The sequence below is a fragment of the Aptenodytes patagonicus genome, chromosome 3 (genome assembly GCF_965638725.1).
Source record: "Aptenodytes patagonicus chromosome 3, bAptPat1.pri.cur, whole genome shotgun sequence".
NCBI lineage: Eukaryota > Metazoa > Chordata > Aves > Sphenisciformes > Spheniscidae > Aptenodytes > Aptenodytes patagonicus.
In genome coordinates this window covers 61,539,612-61,562,554 of record NC_134951.1, presented here as the reverse complement: position 1 = coordinate 61,562,554, position 22,943 = coordinate 61,539,612, and the positions used below count along the sequence as shown (strand labels likewise).

General features: G+C 40.3%; 1 protein-coding gene across 1 annotated transcript in view; it reads right to left on the bottom strand.

Annotated features, from left to right (window-relative positions):
* Positions 1-10,101: 10,101 nt before the first annotated feature.
* NKAIN2 (sodium/potassium transporting ATPase interacting 2) overlaps positions 10,102-22,943 on the bottom strand; it is a 563,371-nt gene continuing 550,529 nt past the window's right edge. The window contains exons 6-7 of the mRNA XM_076333525.1: positions 19,118-19,199; positions 10,102-13,177 (exon numbers count right to left, since the gene is read on the bottom strand). Coding sequence (XP_076189640.1) covers positions 13,168-13,177; positions 19,118-19,199 — 92 coding nt within the window. The 3' untranslated portion in view covers positions 10,102-13,167. The remainder of the gene's footprint in view (positions 13,178-19,117; positions 19,200-22,943) is intronic.

The window sequence follows — 22,943 nt, the reverse complement described above, 5'->3', positions numbered from 1 at the left end:
GCAAGCAGTGGGGAGATGCAGGGATGGCCTGAGACCTGAGCGTTGTACCGACTCTGACACCTAACGTTACTCCTGGCTGACAGCGTGATTCACTGGTGTGACTCAGACCTGCAAACCCATCATGGATGTGTAAAGAGAGCAAATTCCTCAGTGACAGAGTGCCCCAAACTCCCAGGTTCTGCAGTGAGACTCTCCAACTCCCCACGTAACACGTGACACTGCAATTCATCCGCAGCAACGCGAGGGCTGGCATCTGCAGATTTCGTGTTTGTGGCAGAGTGTGACAGAATACAGTTGTATTACAGTAATTCATGATGTTAGGTTTCTGTAACGCTACTTTTTCAAGAGAGGCATAGTAAGCGACCCCTCAATACTGTTTCTTGGTTGCTATCAGCATGTGCCAAGCCTGAGTTGCTAATAACAGAATGTTTTTTAAGTCTTTGAAAGCCTGTTATATTTATTTCAGGCTAGTCTGATCCTAGATCACTGCTCCTAGAAGTCAGTGCAGTAAGAAAGACAGTGAGACTGTCAGCTGTCACAGCCAAGGGGATTTGGAAGAAGACCTTTGTTCTGAGGTTGTCACTGCATGGGTTGATAATTTGTTCCTATGCAACACCGTTGATTTCCATTCTTTTTGGTGCAGTTAAGACCAAAGCCTGGTACTAATCTGGATGGAAGTTAGGGTGAAGTTAGGCTGTTCAAGATAAGAAAATAAGAGAAAAGGCACTAGACTCTTAGTCCAGACAGCTATTAAATGACCTGGTACCTGATATTAAATGGTACCTGCTACTTGGAAAAATAAAATACTATATATGCAGTAAAAAATGTGGGAGGATTCTGAAGTTATTTTTTTAATTTTTGATTCTACAAAAGTTGGCAAGCCTTTTTTGAAAAAGAAGAAAAAATCCTTTTGTTTTAAAAGCAATTTAAGCTCACTATCTTCCATTTTAACTGCCCATACCATACTATGGCTCCTGTACATACTACCTGATACCTTGAAATCATCTTCTCCAGGACACCAGAGTACATGTACCATGCTCACACGCATGTGCCGTGCCCCTAGCTTTATGTCCTGTTGTCAAGCCTATGAGTAACCCAGACTCTTTTTAACAGAAAGTGTCAGCAGCAAAACCACACACGTGTAGTGGCATTTCTGCAGATAGCTGCACACAAAAGCCAAAGCCTGACGGTTACCATGGGATTCTCTCATTAAGCTTTTACCGAATATACTGCATTATTCACTGTCTGTTAATCTTTGCTAGTCTTCCCCCCCTCCCCTAATTCTCTTGCCCTCTGTGCAGGAATGTGAATTATATCAAAACATAGCCAGGGTAAGAGAGCTGCTGTGCTCCGGCACCCGGCAGCAAGGTTTCATGGTCATGTTCGGCTTGAGAAATCCCATCTTTCAAACCCTCACCAGGTAGGCATTGCTGTGTACTTGGGGAAAAAAAATATCAGCTACTGCACCTGTTGTTATTTATGAAAAGCAATAAAAAGCTTTGAAGAAGGAGGGTACTTAATCTGCCCTCCTGCTGAGCGTTGGACCAGGTTCTCATTTTCACTAAGCCCACTTCGTGCTCCTTTAGCAAGTGCAGGCGCCTTTAGACAGGTATGTTTTACACTCTCACTCCCCTGAAGGCCCATATACACTTCCAGAGAGGTATGAGAGGGTCCCAGTAATGAAGATGGTTCGGGTTATTATTTCATGTGAAGCAGTCCTTTCTGGTTTACATGCATGTCCTGCGTGCCCAGGCTTGCAGGAACGGCCCCTGGGGAAGACTTGGCTCTGCAAAAACACTAACTGTACCTAGGTGTCTCAGCAGAAAGATTTCTGTACTTTTGGATCCTACAAAAAGCACGATATAGCCAGCTATACTGAAACCCCCAGGGAGGCTGGTGACACTTTAATGCACACCCTGTTTGACTTAAGAAAGCAGGACTAGGAAGGGGTTTTTTCCACTTAGCTCCTCAGGTAAAGGAGCCTGAGTGACAGATTTTTTTTCCCTCTGTTGTCCAGATCTCCAGTATGCTCCAGATAGATACGTCAAAAAAATCGTCAGCTATCGCACTGCTCGCCTGCTACGGATGTGCCTGTTTCGAGACAGCTGCTAGCCTGGATCAGGCCGCCCGCGCTGGCGCCAGGTGTTTTGTGGGCTGTGGCACAAAGCCGCGGCTGCTGTAAGCCTGCAGTAGGTTTTAGAAAGCTGGGAAGGGAATTATAGTGACTTGCTGCTGGCACATTCCTGTTAATATGTTTGCTCACTTTCTTCAGGATCTTATAAGAATTACCAGTGAAGTCAGATAACTGACAGGATCTTAGTTATAATTAGTAGCAGCTTCCCTTCTGACACACGGGAAGGGCTAACAGCATTTTTCTTAAGGCAGAGTTGTTATGCTATCCTCCAGAGACGTACTTCAAAAAAATACATTTTTTAGCAAAAAGCCTCTCCCACTTGTTTAGGACAGATGGGAGAGGAAGGGATTCTGAAGTGATGGAGTTAGAGGGTAACAAAGTATTGTACAAGCTGTCGCAGCGCGTGGGCTAGTTTCAGATCAGCTATTTTTGTTATTACTGACATGCATCCATTATATCAGGAGCTCAAATAAAAGTCACCAGTGGCAAAATAAAAATATCAGTGCAGACGTGGATGAAGTTTCTATTTCTCTCTCCATACAAGCTGTGAAAAATCTCAGGGAATTTAGCAGAGTGTAATACATGTGGAGCCCTGAAACTCGAGGGCTGAGTCAAATTACTGCATTTATTTAGCCTGACGAGTGAAGTGTACCTGTCCACAGGGTCTAATCACAGAGCACTGATTTTCAGAGGTCCTTCTGTTCCATTTCAGAGGAATTTGAAAATGCAAATAAACATTAGTGGGGCTTTCAAAAAGGGCTAAAAAGCTAAATACCCAAGGAGAGTTTAAGATCTGCTGACTTTCAGTGAAACTGGGGGTCTGGTTTGAGGTTAACTCTCGTCACGGACATCACAGAAATAAGGTGCCTGAAGGGACGGCTTGGGCTGCTGAGTCCAATTCTTTACAACTGCAAACAGCTCTGTATTGTTTGAGAAGGCTCAGCCTGAGGGACCCTTCCCCATCTGTATTTCCCCAGAAAGTTCTGCAGTTTTATGTACCAGCATGTCCTTCTAGGAATCCGTCTGGTCTCTCTCTCCAGGTTTTGTAATGGACAATGCAGATGAAAAGTGAAGTGCAGAAAAGGAATAATTCAGGGGCAAAAACTAAATGATGAACTTCCATTTCACAAGCCTGGAGCCCTTAAAAGAGCAAGCTACAGCAAAGGTGATAGGACTGGGAGATGATCTGGGGGAGTGACCAGTCGATGCAGTTAAACAGAATTTAACAACTTGAGTTAAACAGAGCTTCTGGCCATAATTTGGATGGTTTCCAGGACTGAGAAGTTTTTTTCAGCATAAATGGTCTGTAGGTCTGAGCTTGGGGCTGGCTTTTGAGATTGATCCTGATGGTTAACACGGCAGTCCTCTGGTGGTGTATAACACTTTCATGTAAATTTTTCCTGCTATTTCCTTTGATTTTTCTAAATGTAAAATGTACTTCTAAATGTAAAACGTTCCCCACTCCAGGGAACAGGCGTGAAGAAGCAGTGCTAGTTTCTCATATATTTCCTTTCAAGGAGCAGAATATGAGGTTGTACACATCCGTGACTGTCAGGGTGGGGGTCTCACTTGGACTGAGTTTTACCAGGAACTACATTTCAGGCTGTGAATGAATGAACAAGAGGCATTTCTGCACAGGAGAAACTCCAGCCTGAGTAATGCTTTTGGTGAAAGTATTGGATTTCCAGAAGCACTGGACGCTATTAGCCCATCTTTTGAGGTTGTGCTTTATCTTTCTGTTTATGTGCAAAAATTTCCCTGCTGATGAATTAGTTTGCTCAATGGAAAACTTATCAAGTCTGAAGAGCTCTGTGCAATTGAGCAAGAAGCTAGAAGGATGTGAAATTCTTAGACTGAGAATTGTAGGTTACAACTAATATTTAACATTTATTTATAAAGGGAAAAGAGGTCATGTAGAAGATTGCCACTATCACATTGGCCAAATAGCTATGCAAATGTCTTTTGATTCCTCCTTAATACTCATGTTTTGCAGAAAGTCTCCCAGGGTGCTAATCCCCTGGAGTGATATTCATTCACATGAAATGAAATACACAGAAGAGTGGGAATGATAGAAAGATTTTACTGGCACAAATGTTGCAATGAGTAAGTCATTTAGGTCAGCACAAACGACTGTAGATAAAATTTTTATATCACCAGACCATGCATTTTGCAAATGCTGAGCATGAAAGGTGGAAAAATCAGAAATTTTGTAGCGGCATTTAAAAATTATTGGGTGCAATTGCTGTGGGTTTTTGTTTTTCAAGCAAAGCAAATATTCAGGCATCTTAATTGCGAAGAGTGAGATCCTGAATTCTCACAGAAGCAAACAGCAAAATTCCTACTGACCTTAATGGAGCTGGGATTTCATCCAGGTAGCCAACTGCAGGAGACTTGAAGAAGGGAAAAATAATAACCAATACATTTTAGAAAATGATGTTTTTCCTGAAAGCTTTTTTTTTATATATATATATATATATATATATATATATAAACCCCTTATTTTCACTACAGATGTTATTTCTGAGACTTCCTCAGCACAACAAGCAAAATTTTTGCATCCTCTTGAGATGCTAGGAATATTTCCAATGGGAAACAAATGTAGCTTAAATGAGAGGTGAAAAACAGAATCAGAGAATGGCTGAGGCTGGAAGGCGCCTCTGGTATTCATTTAGTCCAACCCCTCTGCTCAAGCAGGGCCACCTACAGCAGGTTGCCCAGGACCATGTCCAGTCAGGGTTTGACTGTCTCCAAGGATGGAGACCCCACAACCTCTCTGGGCAACCTGTGTCAGTGCTCGGTCACCCTCACAGTAAGAAAGTGTTTCCTGGTGTTCAGAGGGACCCTCCTGTGTTTCAGTGTGTGCCCATTGCCTCTGGTCCTGTCACTGGGCACCACTGAGAAGTGTCTGGCTCCATCTGTCTGTTATAAACCAGACCTGGGGATAGAACTAAATATTTGTATCTAAGACTACAGCCCGTTTTATTTTAGGGTGTGTAATTTTCAAACTTGATAGGAAGAAGGAAATAGTTTTTGATTGTTGATGCAAAAATAAAAAAAAAATAAATCAAAGCTAAGAACAAGAATTCTAGCAACTATTTTCATTTTTGGAAACAATTCCAAGAGAATGAAACTGGTGGACAGAGAAAAATGGGAAGATAGAAGCAAATGGTGCTGGCCGTATGTTCCATGGCTCTCTGAAATCATTGCCTGTGTGTTACCACCACCTACAATGTGACCATGTGCTGCCTTTCTTGATCCCAGATCATCTTTGCAGACACAAGGAACAGCACAGCATCATCGTTCATGCAGTCCAGGCACTGTTACTCCTTTAAGTCAGACAGGGGTATCGGGTATAGGGCTCAGCCTCTCATTCATGCCGACATGGTTTCCTCTGACATCTTATCCTTGGTTTTGGCAGTCTCCCCACCATTACCTTTGCACCACAAACTTTTTGATTGTAATCAGACTTGTACCATGATTTGACTCTGCTAGCATCTTCATTAATCTTTAAATTTTGTGCTTTCATTTTTTTGCCTCCATCCCTCTGATGCCCTCCAGATTATTAGATAGGGTGGAGTTTTCTAAATCCACTGGGGAAGGCCGTCACATGGTGCAGACTGCCGTGGCTCTTGTCACTGGGACTGTGATCTTTTACTTTTCCCGAGAAGTTGTTCCTAGCCACCTAAGAGTGGGGTCAGATTTTGGTCAGTGCTGAAGATGCCTGAAAATCACACCCACGCCGCATACATGTATGCAATGACGACCTGAGAAGTACTTTTTGGTTTAGAGGTTCAGTGCCTGATAGTTTAAAAGCAATCACAAAACAGGAATTTAAATGATACATTAGGTTATAAAAATGGGACTCGGCACTTTCAAAGCATGTTTTCCCTTCTGTTTCAATTCTTCATCCTTCACAGACCTCTGTCCTACTTAACATCTGCCATTTTGTAATCTGTGATTTGATCTAATTTGGCCATTCCCATGTATTTACTTTGAAGCACATACTATGACAAAATTAAAATAAAAAAGTTATTTAATCCTATGGAAAACATAGTGAAATTGCTGACATTCTTAAAATATTCTTACATTGTTTTCCTGGATTTGAACTACAAAATATAAGGCCAAACCTTATGTTCAAAATGTTTTTCATAGTAAGTTTCTGTCTAAAGTTTAAGCAAGTACCCACGTGATACGTTAGACAAGACCGTACTTCCCTGTCATGTTGAGCAGACAGGGAAAGCAAAGACTAAATGGAAAACACGTCTTTATATTAATTATAGATGGCTAGTATTTCTCAGGACCTGAGGGAAATAAACAGAAGTTCTTGGCTACTGGAAGCTCAGAGTGTATTGCTGTAAATCAGTAAATGTGGACAATTTACATGCATAACATACGGCATATTGGCATGAAAATATTTGTTGGAAATTGATGAATGAAACAAGAAGAATAATGAAGAAAAATGACAGTACACATACCCTCCAGAGAACAAAATAAACAATGTAAGTGTTTGGTAAATAAATCCCTGCAGAACTCTTAGAAATGACTTACTGATTAATTGAATCAATCCATCAACCTTTTGTGATGGCATCAATTTGCAGTCCCTTTGATGTTGTTCTTCTTCCATAGCTACTGCTTTAGATGCCTTAAAAGTGTAGGATATCATATAATACATCTATATGGAGCTATCATAAATTCATTGGATGCTCTAGTGAGATATAATTGGCTCATTCTTTTCCTCAACTCTCATATGTACATGCTTAAACTAACCGTATCACCTTATAATTATACTCCAAGTTCCCTTTTTCCCCCACCCTTCTCCTTTTCCTGAAGTTGTTTGGCACACACTTTTTTGATTTATCAAAATTTAACAGCGGAGTGGGACTGTGAGATCGTATTTTTCTTTTTCTTTCTTTCTTTTTTTTAAAAAAAAATTGAAATGGTCTCATTTACTTACTTTATTTAACTTATAAACTCTTTGCAGAAAGGACTGTCTTATTTACTGTGTTCACAGATTGCACATCCAGTAAGTTTCAGAAGTCTTTGTATACAGAATGCCCATCTGAAAAATAAACACTCAGGGCTTTGACTCACTTGAGAGGAGGCGTAGGAAAAGCTAAGTAGAAAAGGGGAGAGACTGTATGTGGTTTTGTATCCCCACCATGAAATATACTCAGATAATAGGTATGTATGTGTGGAGAGAAATGAGCCAACATTTAGCACAGATGCACATAGATGCATGAATACTGAGAATCCCATGTAAATTAATGCAATTGCACATACTTACATGTTCTGCTAGGAACAAAGAGCTCCTTTCCGAACACCTGCGCGCACAGAAACCAACCGTCCAAATGTTTGCAAGAGGAAAAAAAGAATCTGAGACAAATTCGAAGAGACTGAAATGTGAATCTGATTTAGTCAATGTGTTCACAAACACACTTTCTATGAATTTTCTTCTAGTTCACCTGTGCCTTTTGTAGCTCCGGATATTTATGACCCTCTTTGTACTCACTGAATTATAGCTTTAGCAAATGTAATTGCACATTTGCATATCATTTCTACTAGGGCTTGCTGTACCTCACGGGTTCTGTACCACTGCCAGCCTTTACCGTTCTGTTAAATGTCTCCCTGTGGCTGGGGCCTCTGGAGGACGTACATAACCTTTGTGCTTCCTCTTCCTCCAGTTTTACACATATCCACAGTGACACCGTCCTCCATGACTGACATCACTGTCATTATGTGAACAGTTTGAAACAATGGATGTGACAAAGAGCAGTATGTAATTTGGGGAGGGTATTTGGGGTTGTGTCCAGGCAGAGGGGAAGAGTGCGAACGGGACAAGAGGATGGTGACAGGGAGAAAGAAATGAAATATGTATGAAATAGCATTCTGTGTGGCAGAACAGAAGACTGTGGAAGAGCACAAGCTGAATATGAACATGCTTCTTCACGTTTAGCTCCATATAATCTATTTCCCAGCAGGACAAAGGCAAAGCTAGGAAAGTGGTTAGGTAACAGATGGCAGCAAAGATCCTCTTCCACTGGTGAATGCAGAAGTCTGGCTTTTGTACAGGAGATTTAATTTTGAATCAGAGATGACCACAAGCTATTTTTTTTAATTCTCAGGTTTCACAGTGCTCCTATCTATAAAAAATAATAATCCTAATGCATTTGGAAGTCCCAAGGGCTAAGTCTTCTACTCAACAGAGAGCAGAAAAGATGGTGTTTTGATAGGATCTGATGAAAAAACTCTTGAGTGATCTTGGCAGGATTTGGAAGGTGCTTGTAAAAGACATCATCTGTCTCAGTTGGTTTCTGAGAGATAAAGGGAGAGTGCATTTTAAAAGACCCTTCTTTTTTACTTATGGAGAGAGATGCGCAACAAATGCATGTATGATGCTACTTAGAACTCCACATTTGGTACAATATCTTTCTTTTTATCCCACTCAGCTATGCAAAGGTCACAAACTCCAACTGGCTGCAATTGCCCCTCTTGGTGAGGGTCTGAACAGAGGGACTTGTCAGGACATGAGACCAGAGACGATTTCTCCGGTCCATGACTGGGGATGAAGCATATTAGTGACTACAAGAAGGAAACATCTTTTACTGACTCATTCTGTGTTGTGCCACTTCTATACGTGAATGAATAACTGCAGTCTAAAGGGCAGTTTCTGTTATGCATGGTAATTACATTTAATATTGCACATAGCTTGGAGCGGACCAATTAGCATAACAACTGCCTACGTCTTTCTCCAAGGAGCAGTGGACACAGTGCTGTCTGCAGTATTTCTATGCATCAGTTCTTCAATAAAACCTGCCCCAACTTCAGCGTCCGTCGCCAATCCACATGGACTAGGAAGAAGCCAGATTCAGATTAGCTAGAAAACAAACTCAAAAAGTCTATCAATTTCATCTCAGCTATGTCGAAGACACTCATCGGTGGAAAGAAAGCATGCAGTGCATACACATAGACTATTCATGGGGCTTTCCATCTTTGTGAGAAAAAACATCCTCTGAGTAATTGCACTGAAAAAGAAAACAGAGGACTGGAAACAAAAATATTACAAGCTGGAAGGATTCATGGTGTACGGAGTTTTGCTTTGGCTACTATCAGTGTGCTCAAATGGAGGGTGAGAGTGCAAGTGATCAAAACCTTCAGACACTGAGTTAATAGCCACTCCTATCCGGAGACATCCAGGGATCAATACATACTGCACTAGCCTTTGTCAAAATGCTCTACGGCAGTTGAGTATTGCAACCAGTACTTAAATTAAGCAAGTGCAGCACAAACCGTTTCTCCTTACCTGACTGAAAAGTATCACTTGCACTATAATTACGGCATAAAAAATCCTAATGACAATAATTAATGAACTCTCTTTCTAAGGAATAGTCTTAGGAGAGCATGACCGAGTATCTTGAAATGTATACCGTCCTGCTATGCCTTTATTAAATGACCTCAGGCAAGCTGTCGATGTATGTGAGCTCTATAAAGACGTTGCCTAAGACAGGATTTCATCATTTCAGTGTAGGGACAATGAACGGCATATAAAAGAAAATTAATGCAGTGGAAATATCCATGTTACATAGCTCCCTCTTAACAAGGATTACTTTTGCAATACTTAACACTGTTGGCAACTGTAAACCTACCATAGGCTTAAAATTCCTGATGACTGGGCAAAAAACCCCCCTGTTTTCTAAGTGAAGAGTCTATTGCAGTCAGCCTTGTAAAAGAAACCTTTTAGTGTCAGTGATAATCAAAATACCTGCTACCTATGACAGAGTTAAAATGGTGTCATGACCTGGCAATTTCTATTCAGTGCTGTCACATCCAGGCACTGCACAGATCGGGATTGTCATCATGTAAATGTAATAGGATTCTTTATCCTGCATTGTTGCTCAGTTGGGAACAGTAATTCTAAGTTTTCTGTAAGTTGTGAATAGCAGCAGGGGGCCATGAATAGCTTGGAAACCTATATTTTTTCCATTTATTTTTTTTAAATGCAAATTACACTAGTAAGTCAAAAAAATCACTTTTGTTAAAAATACATTCAGAATTAACAAATGCCAAAAAGAAAAGAAAAGAAAAGACACATTTGGATTGTATTTCTTGCCTTCTGAATATTTAAGTTTATAACAAAATCCCAGCCTAGAAAAATAACACTTTACTGGATTTTGAGGAGGATACAGCTGTACAAATCAAAAATGTCATCCAGATATTCTCACATTACTGTGCTCTAAACTGCTTCCAGAAGAGATCTGTCCACTAATCATTTAGTTTAGTAGTCAACAGCCCTAATTTCTTTTTAATGGTGGTGCTCTAACTGCAACTTAAGCAGGGTTATGAATACCAACTTCATATAGGTATGTATGTGTATATATATATGTATACTGTGTGTATGTGAGTGTGTGTATATCTACTCTATATGTAGTATATGAATACGCATTTATATTGTAATCCTTAATAGTTAGATGTTCTTCCTATTTCCTAAACACTTTACAAACATTAACAATTCAGACCTCACAAAAAGCCTGTGAGGCAGATGATATTCCCGTTTTATAGATGGGAAGACTAAGACACAGAGAAATTAAGGCCAAAATTTTCTAAATTAAAATCAGGCCTAAAAGCTACGTGTAGATACTTCATTAAATTGTCTGACTTCTAAAATTGCTAGCTACCAGTAGTTCCGTGGGAAATCACTGAAAAGTATGAAAAATTATCTTCTGAAAATTACATTGCTGCTTATGTGCCTAAACTGGTTTCTTTTCACGGTAAAAAATGGTTTTTATAGAAATATGATTTTGATTAACTGGTATACAGGGAAAGCTAAAATACCCTGTTATGACATTTTCATTCCATTGAAACCTCTACATTGTGTTTAATACTATACATCTGCTATATTTAATACTACATAAAAGTAGAAACTTTCAAAATTTTTCAAGTTATGGGAAATTTCAGCCTGACACTTGGAAGCTGCATGATTTTCCAGGGAGTGAAAAGCAGCTCTACCCAGAATGAACTCAGAATTTCAGGTACCCAAGTCTGAAAATTTATATTTGAGATCCAAGTCAGCAATGTATGCTTTACGGGATCAGGCCTAAGGGACATGTCTAATTCATGCAGGAAATCCCTAGCAGGATGTGGGGCTGGAGCCCTTGGCCTCCTGCATCAGATGTTTCCTGGCTTATGCAGCCCCTGTCAATAGCCATTCCTGTGTATTTTATATACATAGACATACACACACACACACACACTTACATATATATATATATATATATATATATATAAAAATCTCACTGAATAAATGCAAGTATAGTTCCTGAACATGTCCCGTATCTTGTTTTCACTGGTGAATGCCTGTTCCTCTGTCATTGTCCAGAGTTGTTGCTTGTGACACTGTACACCCATGCAGACACAGCAAAGGGCACTGGTTTGTACAGGGATGGATGAGTGGCGTGAGCGCACAGGCCGTGGGAGCTCGGGAGCCGTGCGGGTGCGAGCGTTTGGCCAGCAAGGAAAAGGGAGCCGCTTGGGGCAGCTCGAGCCTTTCCAAGCGCTGACCTTCCCTCTTGCCCTCAAAAGCTATGTGGTCACCTCAGGTGTGGTAGGTGCGTGCGTTTGCCTATGCAAGGTCTGAGCAAAGAAACAATGACAATCCAAGTTTCTGAAAAGCAAAATATTGGGGTTTTCCTAAGGTAAGCCACCTAAGTGCTTGAAAATACAGATCAGATGTAGAACAAAACATATGTTCCTAGGAGTTTAGAGTATTTCATATACACATTGACCTACTAGCAAAATTCCCAAAGGCATCTTGTTGCCAACTACGTAACAGCACAGTTTTTTTTTTCAGCCACAATAATACAGGAAGATAAAATACACATTCTAACACACAACAGATCCCCCAAATATACCACAAAAAGGTCTCCAATATTTCTTCAACTCAACTAGTCCCTCCCCGCCCTCCCCAACTGAAACAAACAAAGAAAAAAGGATCCCTTATGGTGCAATTAGAAAAAAAAGCTCACTTACAGAGAATTTTCAGTTGAAATTAGATATAAAAGAGTAAACGTAGCTAGTACATATTCAGTTGGCCTTTGTTGATAGAAATCTGCAGATGTCTCTGTAGTTAGTAAAAGACATTTAGAGATAGCTATAAAAGCACCTACAGTGCGATAAATAAAAACAGCGGGATTAAGAAGCACTGTTTCTGCTGCTTATTTCCAGTAGGTTCAATTATTAGTTTATGTTACCCCTTTCCCCACCCCAACCCCCAAAAGGTCTCATTTCTTTTCTTTTTTTTTTTCTTAACCATTATAAACTGTTTGTTTCTTGACCACTGTGGAGCCTCAAAAGTAAAGCACTTCTCAGACAGCTGGCAGTTTTCTACTCGGTCGCTCTGGAGCTGTGGAGCCACAGAGCCTTATTCCCTGACATGAAAACAAAACAAAACCAAAGAAAACCACTGACTTAGAAATCGTTCAGAATTAACAGCAGCATGTTGAGCCTAAAGGACATTACTTCAGAAAGCTTGCACTGAGTTTCTCTGATGTGCAATGCAGTTGGGTTAAGGCAAGTATGAACTGTACAGCCTTCAGGGCAAACAACGCGCTGTCTATTGACTTCTGCTGCAAGGTCATCCTGGTATTTTTAGTGTTGTGTTGACTAAGGAGACTCGACGCGGCCAGGAGTGCGGAGGGGATTCCGAAAGCACCGAATTGGCTGGGTTCATGTCTTAATCCAGATGGGCCGCGCTGGCAGTGGCCGGGGTAGGGAAGAGCCAGAAGATGGCACCAACGCCTCTGCCCTGGCCCTCTGGTGCTGGGAGGCAGGAGGTCCAAGGTGGGGGTCCGGGGCATCTCCCTTAGTACCTGTTAGAAAGAGGGGCTGAAGGTATCCGTTGTTTTTTGTCTCACTGTTCAATCAGCTTTTTGTTGGGTTTTTTTAGCACAAAAACTGGATTTTTTTGCTCTTTGAAGAACCAGGGGACCATCCTGAAAGTTTCAACAGGTCCTCCAGCCCACGTTGAGTAGTTCCCGTGTTTACTTTGACCTAGAAGAAAGATAGAAAAAGAAAAATATGTATAATCCACGATATACCTGCTGCTCTGGTGCCCTTTTGCAAGCAAGTGTAATCCACCAGTCAGTAACAGTTCAGCTGCACACGGGATGAAGAGGACAGAAAGGCAAGGTGTTTGCTCAGGTGATTGCCTGGCTCTCTCTGGAACATTGTCAGAGAAGTCAGCACATGTTTTCTAAACCATTCGAGGCAGGAGTGATGTTTAATTATAGTCTTAACTATATATCCAGGTGTCAACTGGAAGATGACATGACCTATAATAATCCATCAGAAATGTAGCTGTCTTTGTAAAAGCAAGAAGTGACACAGTATGAGGACAGAAGGGCTGAATCGAAGGTGCCTGGGAAAGTCACCCAAGGCTCACTCGCAAAGCAGAGTGCATGTGCAAGTGTCACAGCCCCGTACACCTGAAAAGTCCTGTCCCAAACCCGTGTTTTGTAACTCCAGCTTTCAGTCTAAGACAGGCAAGATGTTGTTGGTTGCTAGACAAGGCTTAGCTGGTAGTTTATTTAAATGATATGTTGCCGATAATGTCTGAATCCCACAAACATGAGGAGATAACAACACAGTAGATTTGTACTGCATGAACTTGCTGAGTGTCATGGTGGTTATACTCTAGGCGCTGTTTTTTGTGTCTTGCTTATGTTTCATTTATACTTCAAGTGAATGTAGGTACTTTCAGTATGAGAAATTATCTAGACAAATACCTACAGCTTTAGGCTAGGAGACCATGGCCAGCATAATGTATATGCAAATACAACAGAGAGAAAAGGTGGGACCAGGTAGTAAGGCCCCCCTACACCCTTCCGTCCCTGAGTTATTGCCTCAAATTTCCTTTAACTTTTGGGGAAAGGTAGGATCCTATTAGACAGAAACTATTGTAAGTGCCTTCTGGTGAAAAGCAATGCCTACCAGTAGTCCTGTGTAACAGAATACACATAAGTGAGCGTGTATATACACACACACGTATATATAAAGGGGTCTGTGTGCATATAGGTGTGTGTGCTTCTATGCATATATAGTATGTGTGTTTGTAGAGAGAGAGAGAGATATAATGCAAAGATTCTCAGACTTCACAGAATACGAGGAAAGCAAGCTTCACTTCAGGGCTGAACTGCTTTTGAGCAATTTCTCTAGTGCATTAGGCATCAGCATCAGACATGCATGCTTTTTGTTTCACCACTTCTGTTCTTGAGCAAACAAGTTTATTGTGAAAAACGTGAAGAAAAATCTCTCTCCCCTCCCTCCTTCCTCCTGTTTTTGGAGCAGTGATCATGCAGTGCAGTCTTGTTCCACAACCATAACTGTGTTTTTTCATGTGCATCAGAATCAGTGCTGTGTTTAGTCACCTTTCTCAATCACCTCCCAAGAGCAGAATTTTCACTTGACAATTGATTTCCACCATCTTATTGTGGTGCTGTCCCATGGTCTGGAAATAAGCACTAACATCTCCAGCACAGAATGCCAGGAAGCTGCTTTTTAGGACATCAGCTGTGGCCACACTGCAAGGAGGTACATGAGCACCGTTTCTGTCCCGTTCTGTTTAAAAAACATATTCGTTTTGAAGGGACTGTCTAGGCTTCTTGGCTTGTACAGCATAGAGCATGCTGTTGGCACTTAAGTAATAAAAAAAGCCATTTATAACAGGTAGATAAACATCATGATAAGAATTCTCACCCAAAACACCAGTGTTTTATTTAAAACGTAATTTAAAATTGAATATATTTTTCTCTTTAAAAAATAAGCTGATTTAAATTAAATGTGAAATTGGGAGAGATGATAAGGAGAGTTGTGATTGGAATTCAAAGCCTGAAATATAGAGAAAAAAACCAAAGTGAGCCTGAATCTAATAATTCTACACTATTTAAGGAAACAGTAGCCAGAGATAGTCACCTCAATTCACTATCTACAGATAATGCTTCCTTTTCATAAATCAAGATTTTTTTTCCTTAAGTATCCTGTTCATTTATGGTAGTTTTGCATAACTGATGAAATTCCACACAAATGTACTGTGTGTGTCTAAAATGAGTTCAAATGTTCTTATAAATAGAGCTTGATTGGTATCACAAAAAAAAAGTAATAATTCTTTAGTTAAAAAAGTCCTGACACAATAAAAATGTAAACATGAGGAACCTGAATAAATCAGTATAATTATTTAATTGCACATGTAAGTTTGTGTAGGTTCAGTATAACCTCCAAATTAACAAAATGAAGTGCTAACTTTAGCACACAGGAGGAAACTGGTTGCAAAACAGTGTGTCTTAACAGTTAGCAATTACTAAACCCAGCATTCCTTCAGGATAATAATTAAACTGTGCATGTATAAAACAGTTAAAATTGCTTTAAATCACTTGGATGTAAATCTGTCTGGCTTGAATTGAAATAAAAGTCTGTGTTGAATGAATTCTGTCATCACAATCCACTAAATCAATTCACGTCAGCAAGCAGTATGTGGATGATGAGTGAGAGCTACCATACAACTCTATAAGCCTTTAAGATTTGTACTATTTCTGTGTATGAGTTGATCCGGTAAATATATGGGGGGTTCTCTGTGCTTATTACTGAAATACATGTTGAAATTTGCTTTTTGTCAGAATCTGTACTACCATTAGAATCATAGAATCATAGAACCATAGAATAGTTTGGGTTGGAAGGGACCTCTAAAGGTCATCTAGTCCAACCCCCCTGCCGTGGGCAGGGACATCTTCAACTCGATCAGGTTGCTCAGAGCCCTGTCCAACATGACCTGGAATGTTTCCAGGGATGGGGCATCCACCACCTCTCTGGGCAACCTGTGCCAGTGCTTCACCACCCTCAGCCTAAAAAATGTCGTCCTTACATCTAGTCTCAATCTACGCCCCTTTAGTTTAAAGCCATTCCCCCTTGTCCCGTCACAACAGGCCCTGCTAAGAAGTTTGCCGCCATCTTTTTTATAAGCCCCCTTTAAGTCCTGAGAGGCTGCAATAAGGTCTCCCCGAAGCCTTCTCTTCTCTAGGCTGAACAACCCCAACTCTCTCAGCCTTTCTTTGCAGGAGAGGTGTTCCATCCCCCTGATCATTTTCGTGGCCCTGAAGCCCCCAAAAGCTGATATTGTTTTGGTAAGCTCTTCAAAGATGAAGCCATATGTTCTCCTCCACGTTCGTAGCATGCCCAACATATAGGTACTACCACAACAAAAAGAGGTGCTCTTGTGCCTTTGGAAATACTTAGTAACCAGATGATTTAAAGGCAGCTATCTCCTATTTCTCATAAACCCAGAGCTCCACATGAGTTGCACCCAATGTGAGCCTGAATAGTAGAGGATGCAGAGGTGGCAACTAGCTATCTTTATATTTTCTTGATCTTTTGCAGGAACTAGACAGGATGGTGCTTAATATATCCTCCACTGCCTATGGATTCAGACATTTCGTAGCAGTCATGGAAATAGTTATATGGATACAGCTATATGGATACGTATGGGTATAGCTGTATCCTGGATGGATATGATTATACCTTGGACAGTGGTGAGAGTATGGCAATGGACTCCATAAAGCAGAAAGTCTATTCTATTCTATTCTATTCTATTCTATTCTATTCTATTCTATTCTATTCTATTCTATTCTATTCTATTCTATTCTATTCTCCCCTCCCCTCCCCTCCCCTCCCCTCCCCTCCCCTCCCCTCCCCTCCCCTCCCCTCCCCTCCTCTCCCTTCTGCCTTTCTATGTTAAATGATTCTTATCTTTTACTCATCCCCTAGAGATGCTGAGCATTGTAAGGTGCAGGTGACATTGGCCAGAGAGTAATGTAAAGTCCTGTTTTTTTTTTTTTCTCCTTGAATACTATGGAGGCTAACACTGATGTTCTTTGGTGAACAAGATCCCTAGGGAACCAAACCCTTCCTCCCAACACATAAAGGTTTAAAACATTGAGTATGGCCTGCTGTTATCATATCAGTGTGTTTTGATTTCCAGTACATAATATTGCTGTAAATAGTGCTACATGCAGATCAAACCATGGCTTGATTAATTTGACATTCGAATTTGTCACTCTGCTACCTAATGGTCTGCCTACATTTACAGAGCAACTGCAGTGTGAATACATATGCATGTGTTCCTGGTACCCCTCAGTTGTAAATAACAGAAATGTATTACTAAATGCTGTAAAAGCCTCTTAAGGACAGACTGTAGCAATTCTAGAGAACCTTGTCACATTCTATTCAGTCAGAGGGAAACATGAAGTGTCTGTCTTTGTGGCCGAGACATGGCAATACTTTTGTGGGTTGATTGGGCAAAACGTCAGCTTAGATACTGACTTCTGTCTCTCAGTTAAGACAGCGAAATCACCTATACTCCAGTGAGAATGCAGCATTGAAATAAGGTGGAACGCAGTTTACATGGATTAATCATATATCTCTTCGTTCAGCTACAAGGTTAAAAATATTGCCTTCTTTTTTTCCACAGGTCTAGCTTTCTTTCCAGTCAGTATGAAGATGCTCAGTAAATGCAATCTGCTGTTCTGGAAGAAACACTGAGAGCATAAAGAGAATGGGATAATATCTCAGCTAGAGGGCTCCATATGTTGATGACAAGGTATGGTATACTGAGAAAGAAATAGGATTAGAATTGTTCTAAGTACCTATGAGCCACACATAATACTAGGAAGGAAATAACATTTTCTAAATGCACAGCACTGTGCCAAAAGTGCAGGTGAAAAATCTTTACTTGAGCACAGACAGATGGGAAGCTGAAGTTAAGATGGCATTGGAGATACGCACTGTTGTAATTTGAGATTATTAAAAAGCTCCTAGAAAAGCTCCCAAAGGGCCCAATCCTAAGCACTACCACAGAATTTATTGTACCACTGATAAAGGAGTAAATGCCAGTTCTATGCAAAAATCCACTAATGCATTAGCAGACTTGCTTCCACTAATCAGAAGAAATGAAATTACATTCAAGGATGAATGGAAGTGTATGTTGGGATGGATATTGTTTGCCTGTATTCAGCTCTTTTCCTCAAAATAAATGTTCAGAAGAGAAACAAAGGAAAAAAGTAAGCGTTGCCCCTTTGTGAGCTCTTCTGTGCTGTGCTTTTACCGTGTAGGCCAGTGATGGCAAGTAAAAAACATTTCAAAAGGCTGCAGCAGTGAGGTAAGATTTATCTGGGAAGTCAGGACTGTTCTGAATTGTAATTGGCATCAGTACAAGAGATATTTGGAGATGATTATTCCTAGACTGGTCCATGCTTGGGTATTAGCTCTAGTGTGAATGTACTCCAGTTGTGTGTATGTGCTGAGATTTGGTTACCCATTTAATCTCCAAATACATCAGGCTGCACTTCTAGGCAGTGGATGGAGTTGTCACTCTCACTGGTTAGGTAGAACACTGTCTTCTATTCAAACTGGTTTTAAAAGCCATATGTTGTTACATTTGTTTGTTTGGGTTTTTTGGGTTTTTTTGTTTTTTTTTTTTTTTAAATGTGGAGACTGGAAATGAGGTACAGAGGTGCCTCAGTGAACAGAAGTGCTGGTAAGGCAAATGCTAAATGCATCCACTAAATCAGCAAGTTGCTGAACTTTTGGTAAAATTTAATAAAAAACACTTTTTTGCAACCAAGTTTTGTCAGATTCGCCTATTTTTTTACTAAACCGGATTCTCATTGCCTTTGAGTGGAAACTGCTTGAATGAAAATGGGGGAAAATCAGGTGAGAGCTGGGTGTTATTTAAACAACTGTGACACATTGTATCCTGCCAGAAGAAATCATTATAATTCAACAGAAGAGTAGTGTTGGTGCTTAAGTGTAGCATGAATTCAGTCTCTCAAAAAAGGCTTCTTCTGCCTATTCTAAATTTTTAAGTCACGTCATCTTTCAGCTTAATGATCCTTTAATATCAGCCTGCCACTCTGCAGAATACCTCAGAAGTTAAGTACTTACATATACATGGGCTGTAGCTGTAAATGAGATGTCTTCTGTGGACCTTGATAGCCGTAAGAGTCAAATCCTCCTATGAAATCAACTGAAAGGGGGGGAAATTGCTTTCATTAGCAACATCTTTTCAGAAGTGATAGGCACTATCATTCAAGAACCACCCAGCACACACTTTATTTTTGATGGACCCCCTAGTAATCTGTTAAAATTAGACCAGGTACTTGTGGAGATGCAGAAAAAGGGTAAAAAAACATAGAGAAAGGCAAAGTCCCTTTTTAAATTTTAAAATCAAATTAATTTTAAAATCACAGAAAGACAATGAGGGATTTATAACAGCCATCTGTCTATCAGAAATAGCCGCACATCCCTATTTTTCAAGTAGACCACCTCACTGGAGTACAAAACAACATGCTATTCAGATATTATAAATGCTGAAAACCATTTGTTTATTGGCATGAATGCATTGCTTCTGACTGTGATTACTGTGTCTGCCTTGCTGTCATACTGTGGTTCAGTGATGTAGAGGAGAGAGCACATTGCTCTGACTCTGTCTGAGAGGCAGAAGTTTCTCTGATTCCCTGCTTTGACATTTGGGTTGAAAAGCACAAACAGACGGTTGGAACAATTTATCTGAGCTTCAGAGATGAGGCTTCACAGATCTAAGGAAACCAGCATTTCTCTCAAGGTGCTGGGTGTCTGCAGGAAGATTGTAGGGTGGGATTTATTTATTAATTCATGTGACTGCCAGTTCCCGATGGTCTTCTCATGTTTATTTTAGACAATTTCCAGGGCAATTCAATCTCATCTGAACCTGAGACCCTGTTTCTCTGCTATAACGCTTTCTTTACTCAAGTAAAAGCAGACCCTTTGCTTCCTTTGCACCAAGAGACCCAACTATTGGCTTTTGGGGGTTATTTGTGGGCAGCTCTCATCCCTGAAATACTGTCTCTTACATAGCAGATGTGAATTTGACTTTACTTTGATAGAAAAGGGCCAAAGAGTTCAGGTATGGAAGTGCATTTTTCACAGGTCTGGGCACTGCTACTGACAGATTGGCTCAGTGTACTTTAAGGGCAAAAAAAAAAAAAGAAGAGGTTCTTTGATAGAGGATAGCTTCTTGTAGATCTAAAATACAGTAACATTCACATAAAAATCACAAAATGTAAATTTATAACCCTTGGTTTGAGAATTTTCACAGTGGTTCGAGTCCTTAAAACTTGCATTTATGAGGTTATTTTATACTAAGGTACCCCTCAATGTGCGCCATGCTTATCAATGCAGTCACACGCATTCCAGACATGTTACAAAATCAAACTCTTGTACCCCTCTGTCCACCATTTGCTTTGCAAGCAAAGGGCCACCAAACTTTAGACGGGACCGGTACAGTATGTCTCCATTGCAACCACAGACATGTTGAACCTGTCATCCACCTTCTTCCGTGGCAAGAATGGCCCCTGCAGAAATAATTTAGCCGATTTTGTGCTCTGTGGCAACATTACATATACTCCTATCCCAGAATGATTTTTTACTAAATTAGTCCCTGACATCTCTAATGAAGGAGGTTCTATAATCTCTCTGTGCTGCCTTTCCCTACGTCTAACTTCCTAATGTCTAATTTAAATGTAATTTCCTGCAAATTAACTACTTTTCTACATTTTGGACTTTTCTCCCTATGGATATGAAGACAAATGAACCATTTTTTTTCTTTTATAACTACTTTTAAGCATTTTCAAAAAGTATTTTCATGCTATCCATCTTTTCCAGATTTAAGCATACCTAGTTCTTTCAAATTTTTCTCACGGCCCATGTTTTCCAAGCCTCTAAATTTCCAACCCTGGAGATCCTTCTTCAGTCTGCTTATGTTTTTCTTACAGTGTGGTGCATAAATCAGCACTAACTGGAACAACTGCCGTGTAGGGTCTTCTGTACATTACCTGGAATAACATGGTGGGGTGTTTTGTTCCCCCCCCCCCCCTTCTTTTTTCAACAGCGTCATACAAATGCTTAATAATCAGATCTGTATCTTTATGTTTTGACACTAACTGTAGTCTAGCCAAGTAGTCCGTATTTTATCTGAAGACACTTGATTGATTCTTCCCCACAGGAGTTCTTTTGCACTTGTCTGTATTGAATTTCATCTTCTTGATTTCAAGCCACTTCTCAAGATCATTTTGACTTCTAATCCTGTCTTCACAAGTGTTCGTACCCTTCCCAGTCTGGTTTCATCTGAAATTTTTACAGATGTTCTCTCCTCTATCATCCTTGCTGTTAACAAAAATAATGAAGAGAATAATTTCCCTAGCTGAGGTCCCAGTGGGATCCCATCTGAAATGTCATCCCAGCTGGTTGATAACTAAATTTCAAATAGAGTTTTAAACAATTCTGCACACAGCCTATGATGACTGTATCTGGACAGTGCTTCCCTGGCCTGCTTGCAAACCTTTCATAGGGTCAAAATCTTGCTAAAATCAAGATAAATGCAATTTGTTGCTTCCTACTTACTCACTGTCTGTAACCATCAGAATAACTTCATTACAATGTGATCATGTCTTTGGAAGCATACTAAGTTTATAGGCACAGAGTGAAAAATTCAGTATAGGAATATTGTTCAGTGAAGTGCTATGCTGGGAGAAAATAAAAACCCTCTTACTCAAATACAAAGATTACAGCAAAAAGAATGGACATATCTTTGCTGTAGCTATGGTTTGTTGTTCTTTTGCCCAGTTTCCCTTTTTTTCCCACTCTTGAGCTCTGACAACACAAGTCAGAAAATACCTGTGTCGGGCTGAGTGTCTCACTGGTGTCAACCCATATCACTTTATGGATGTTGCTTATATGTATTTGTCCAGCTTAGCATTTCTTGCGTACTTCCCAAGACTCTTCAAGCAACTGGTAAACCATTATTAGAAGGCTGCAGGCATAGATACTCTGTTTTGCAGTCATGGGGCAAAAGGTCTTAAGGGTGATTTTAGGGTTGTTTTCAGAAAGCTAAACCAACGTGTTAAGAAAAAGATTTCTTTGAGTAAAATGAGCTTGTGCGGGCATGAGAGAAAGATGCGTGATGAATATCTCTGCACGCATTGCGTCTTTGCCCTGTTGCACAGAGTAAAGACAGAGTGTTAACAAGCCAGATTGTCACGTGACAAACAAGGCAAGCTTGCAGAGACATTTCTGCATTCAACTGACAGTGGAAGTTCCCATGTGTGTAATCAAATGATGGTAGGGCAGAGGATATTACTGCAACCTTGTTGTAGATGTACAATGGCTTCTTACACACAACAACAAACTTTGCAAGGTAGGTAAAGGTACGTAATAGAAAGTGAACTCCAAAACAAAATGATTTCAGTAATTTCTTTGTAGCAAGTTTTCTTGATGGTGGCAGTTTCTCAGCACTGCAAAGCCTGTGGTGTCCAGACTGTGCTAAAAGCTCCCTGTGGACTCTGAGCTAGTTTCTTAAAGCATGCAGAATGCTGCTCTTTCTGCAGGCATTTTACCCTGGCTGTGCCTGAAAGGTCACTAGCAGTGTCGTACGACTGATACATTCCTGGCAGCAGTAACGTGAGATGAATAAAACAAGGCTCATTAGCTGAATCGCTACGGAAGCTTCCATCCTTAACCTCATCCATCAAACACATTTTTGACTATTCTATTTTACACTTATCTTACATGTCACTGTTATCAGAAGTGGTTCTTTTGTCATGTTTTGTTTTAGTAAAAACACACATGCATGTACAAACAAACACAGAATCCCATTCCTTTGACATACTGGGTGCTGAGGTGCTTGTTTTCCTAACTGGACTTGAGTAGGATAATAACAGTAAATATTTGTAAA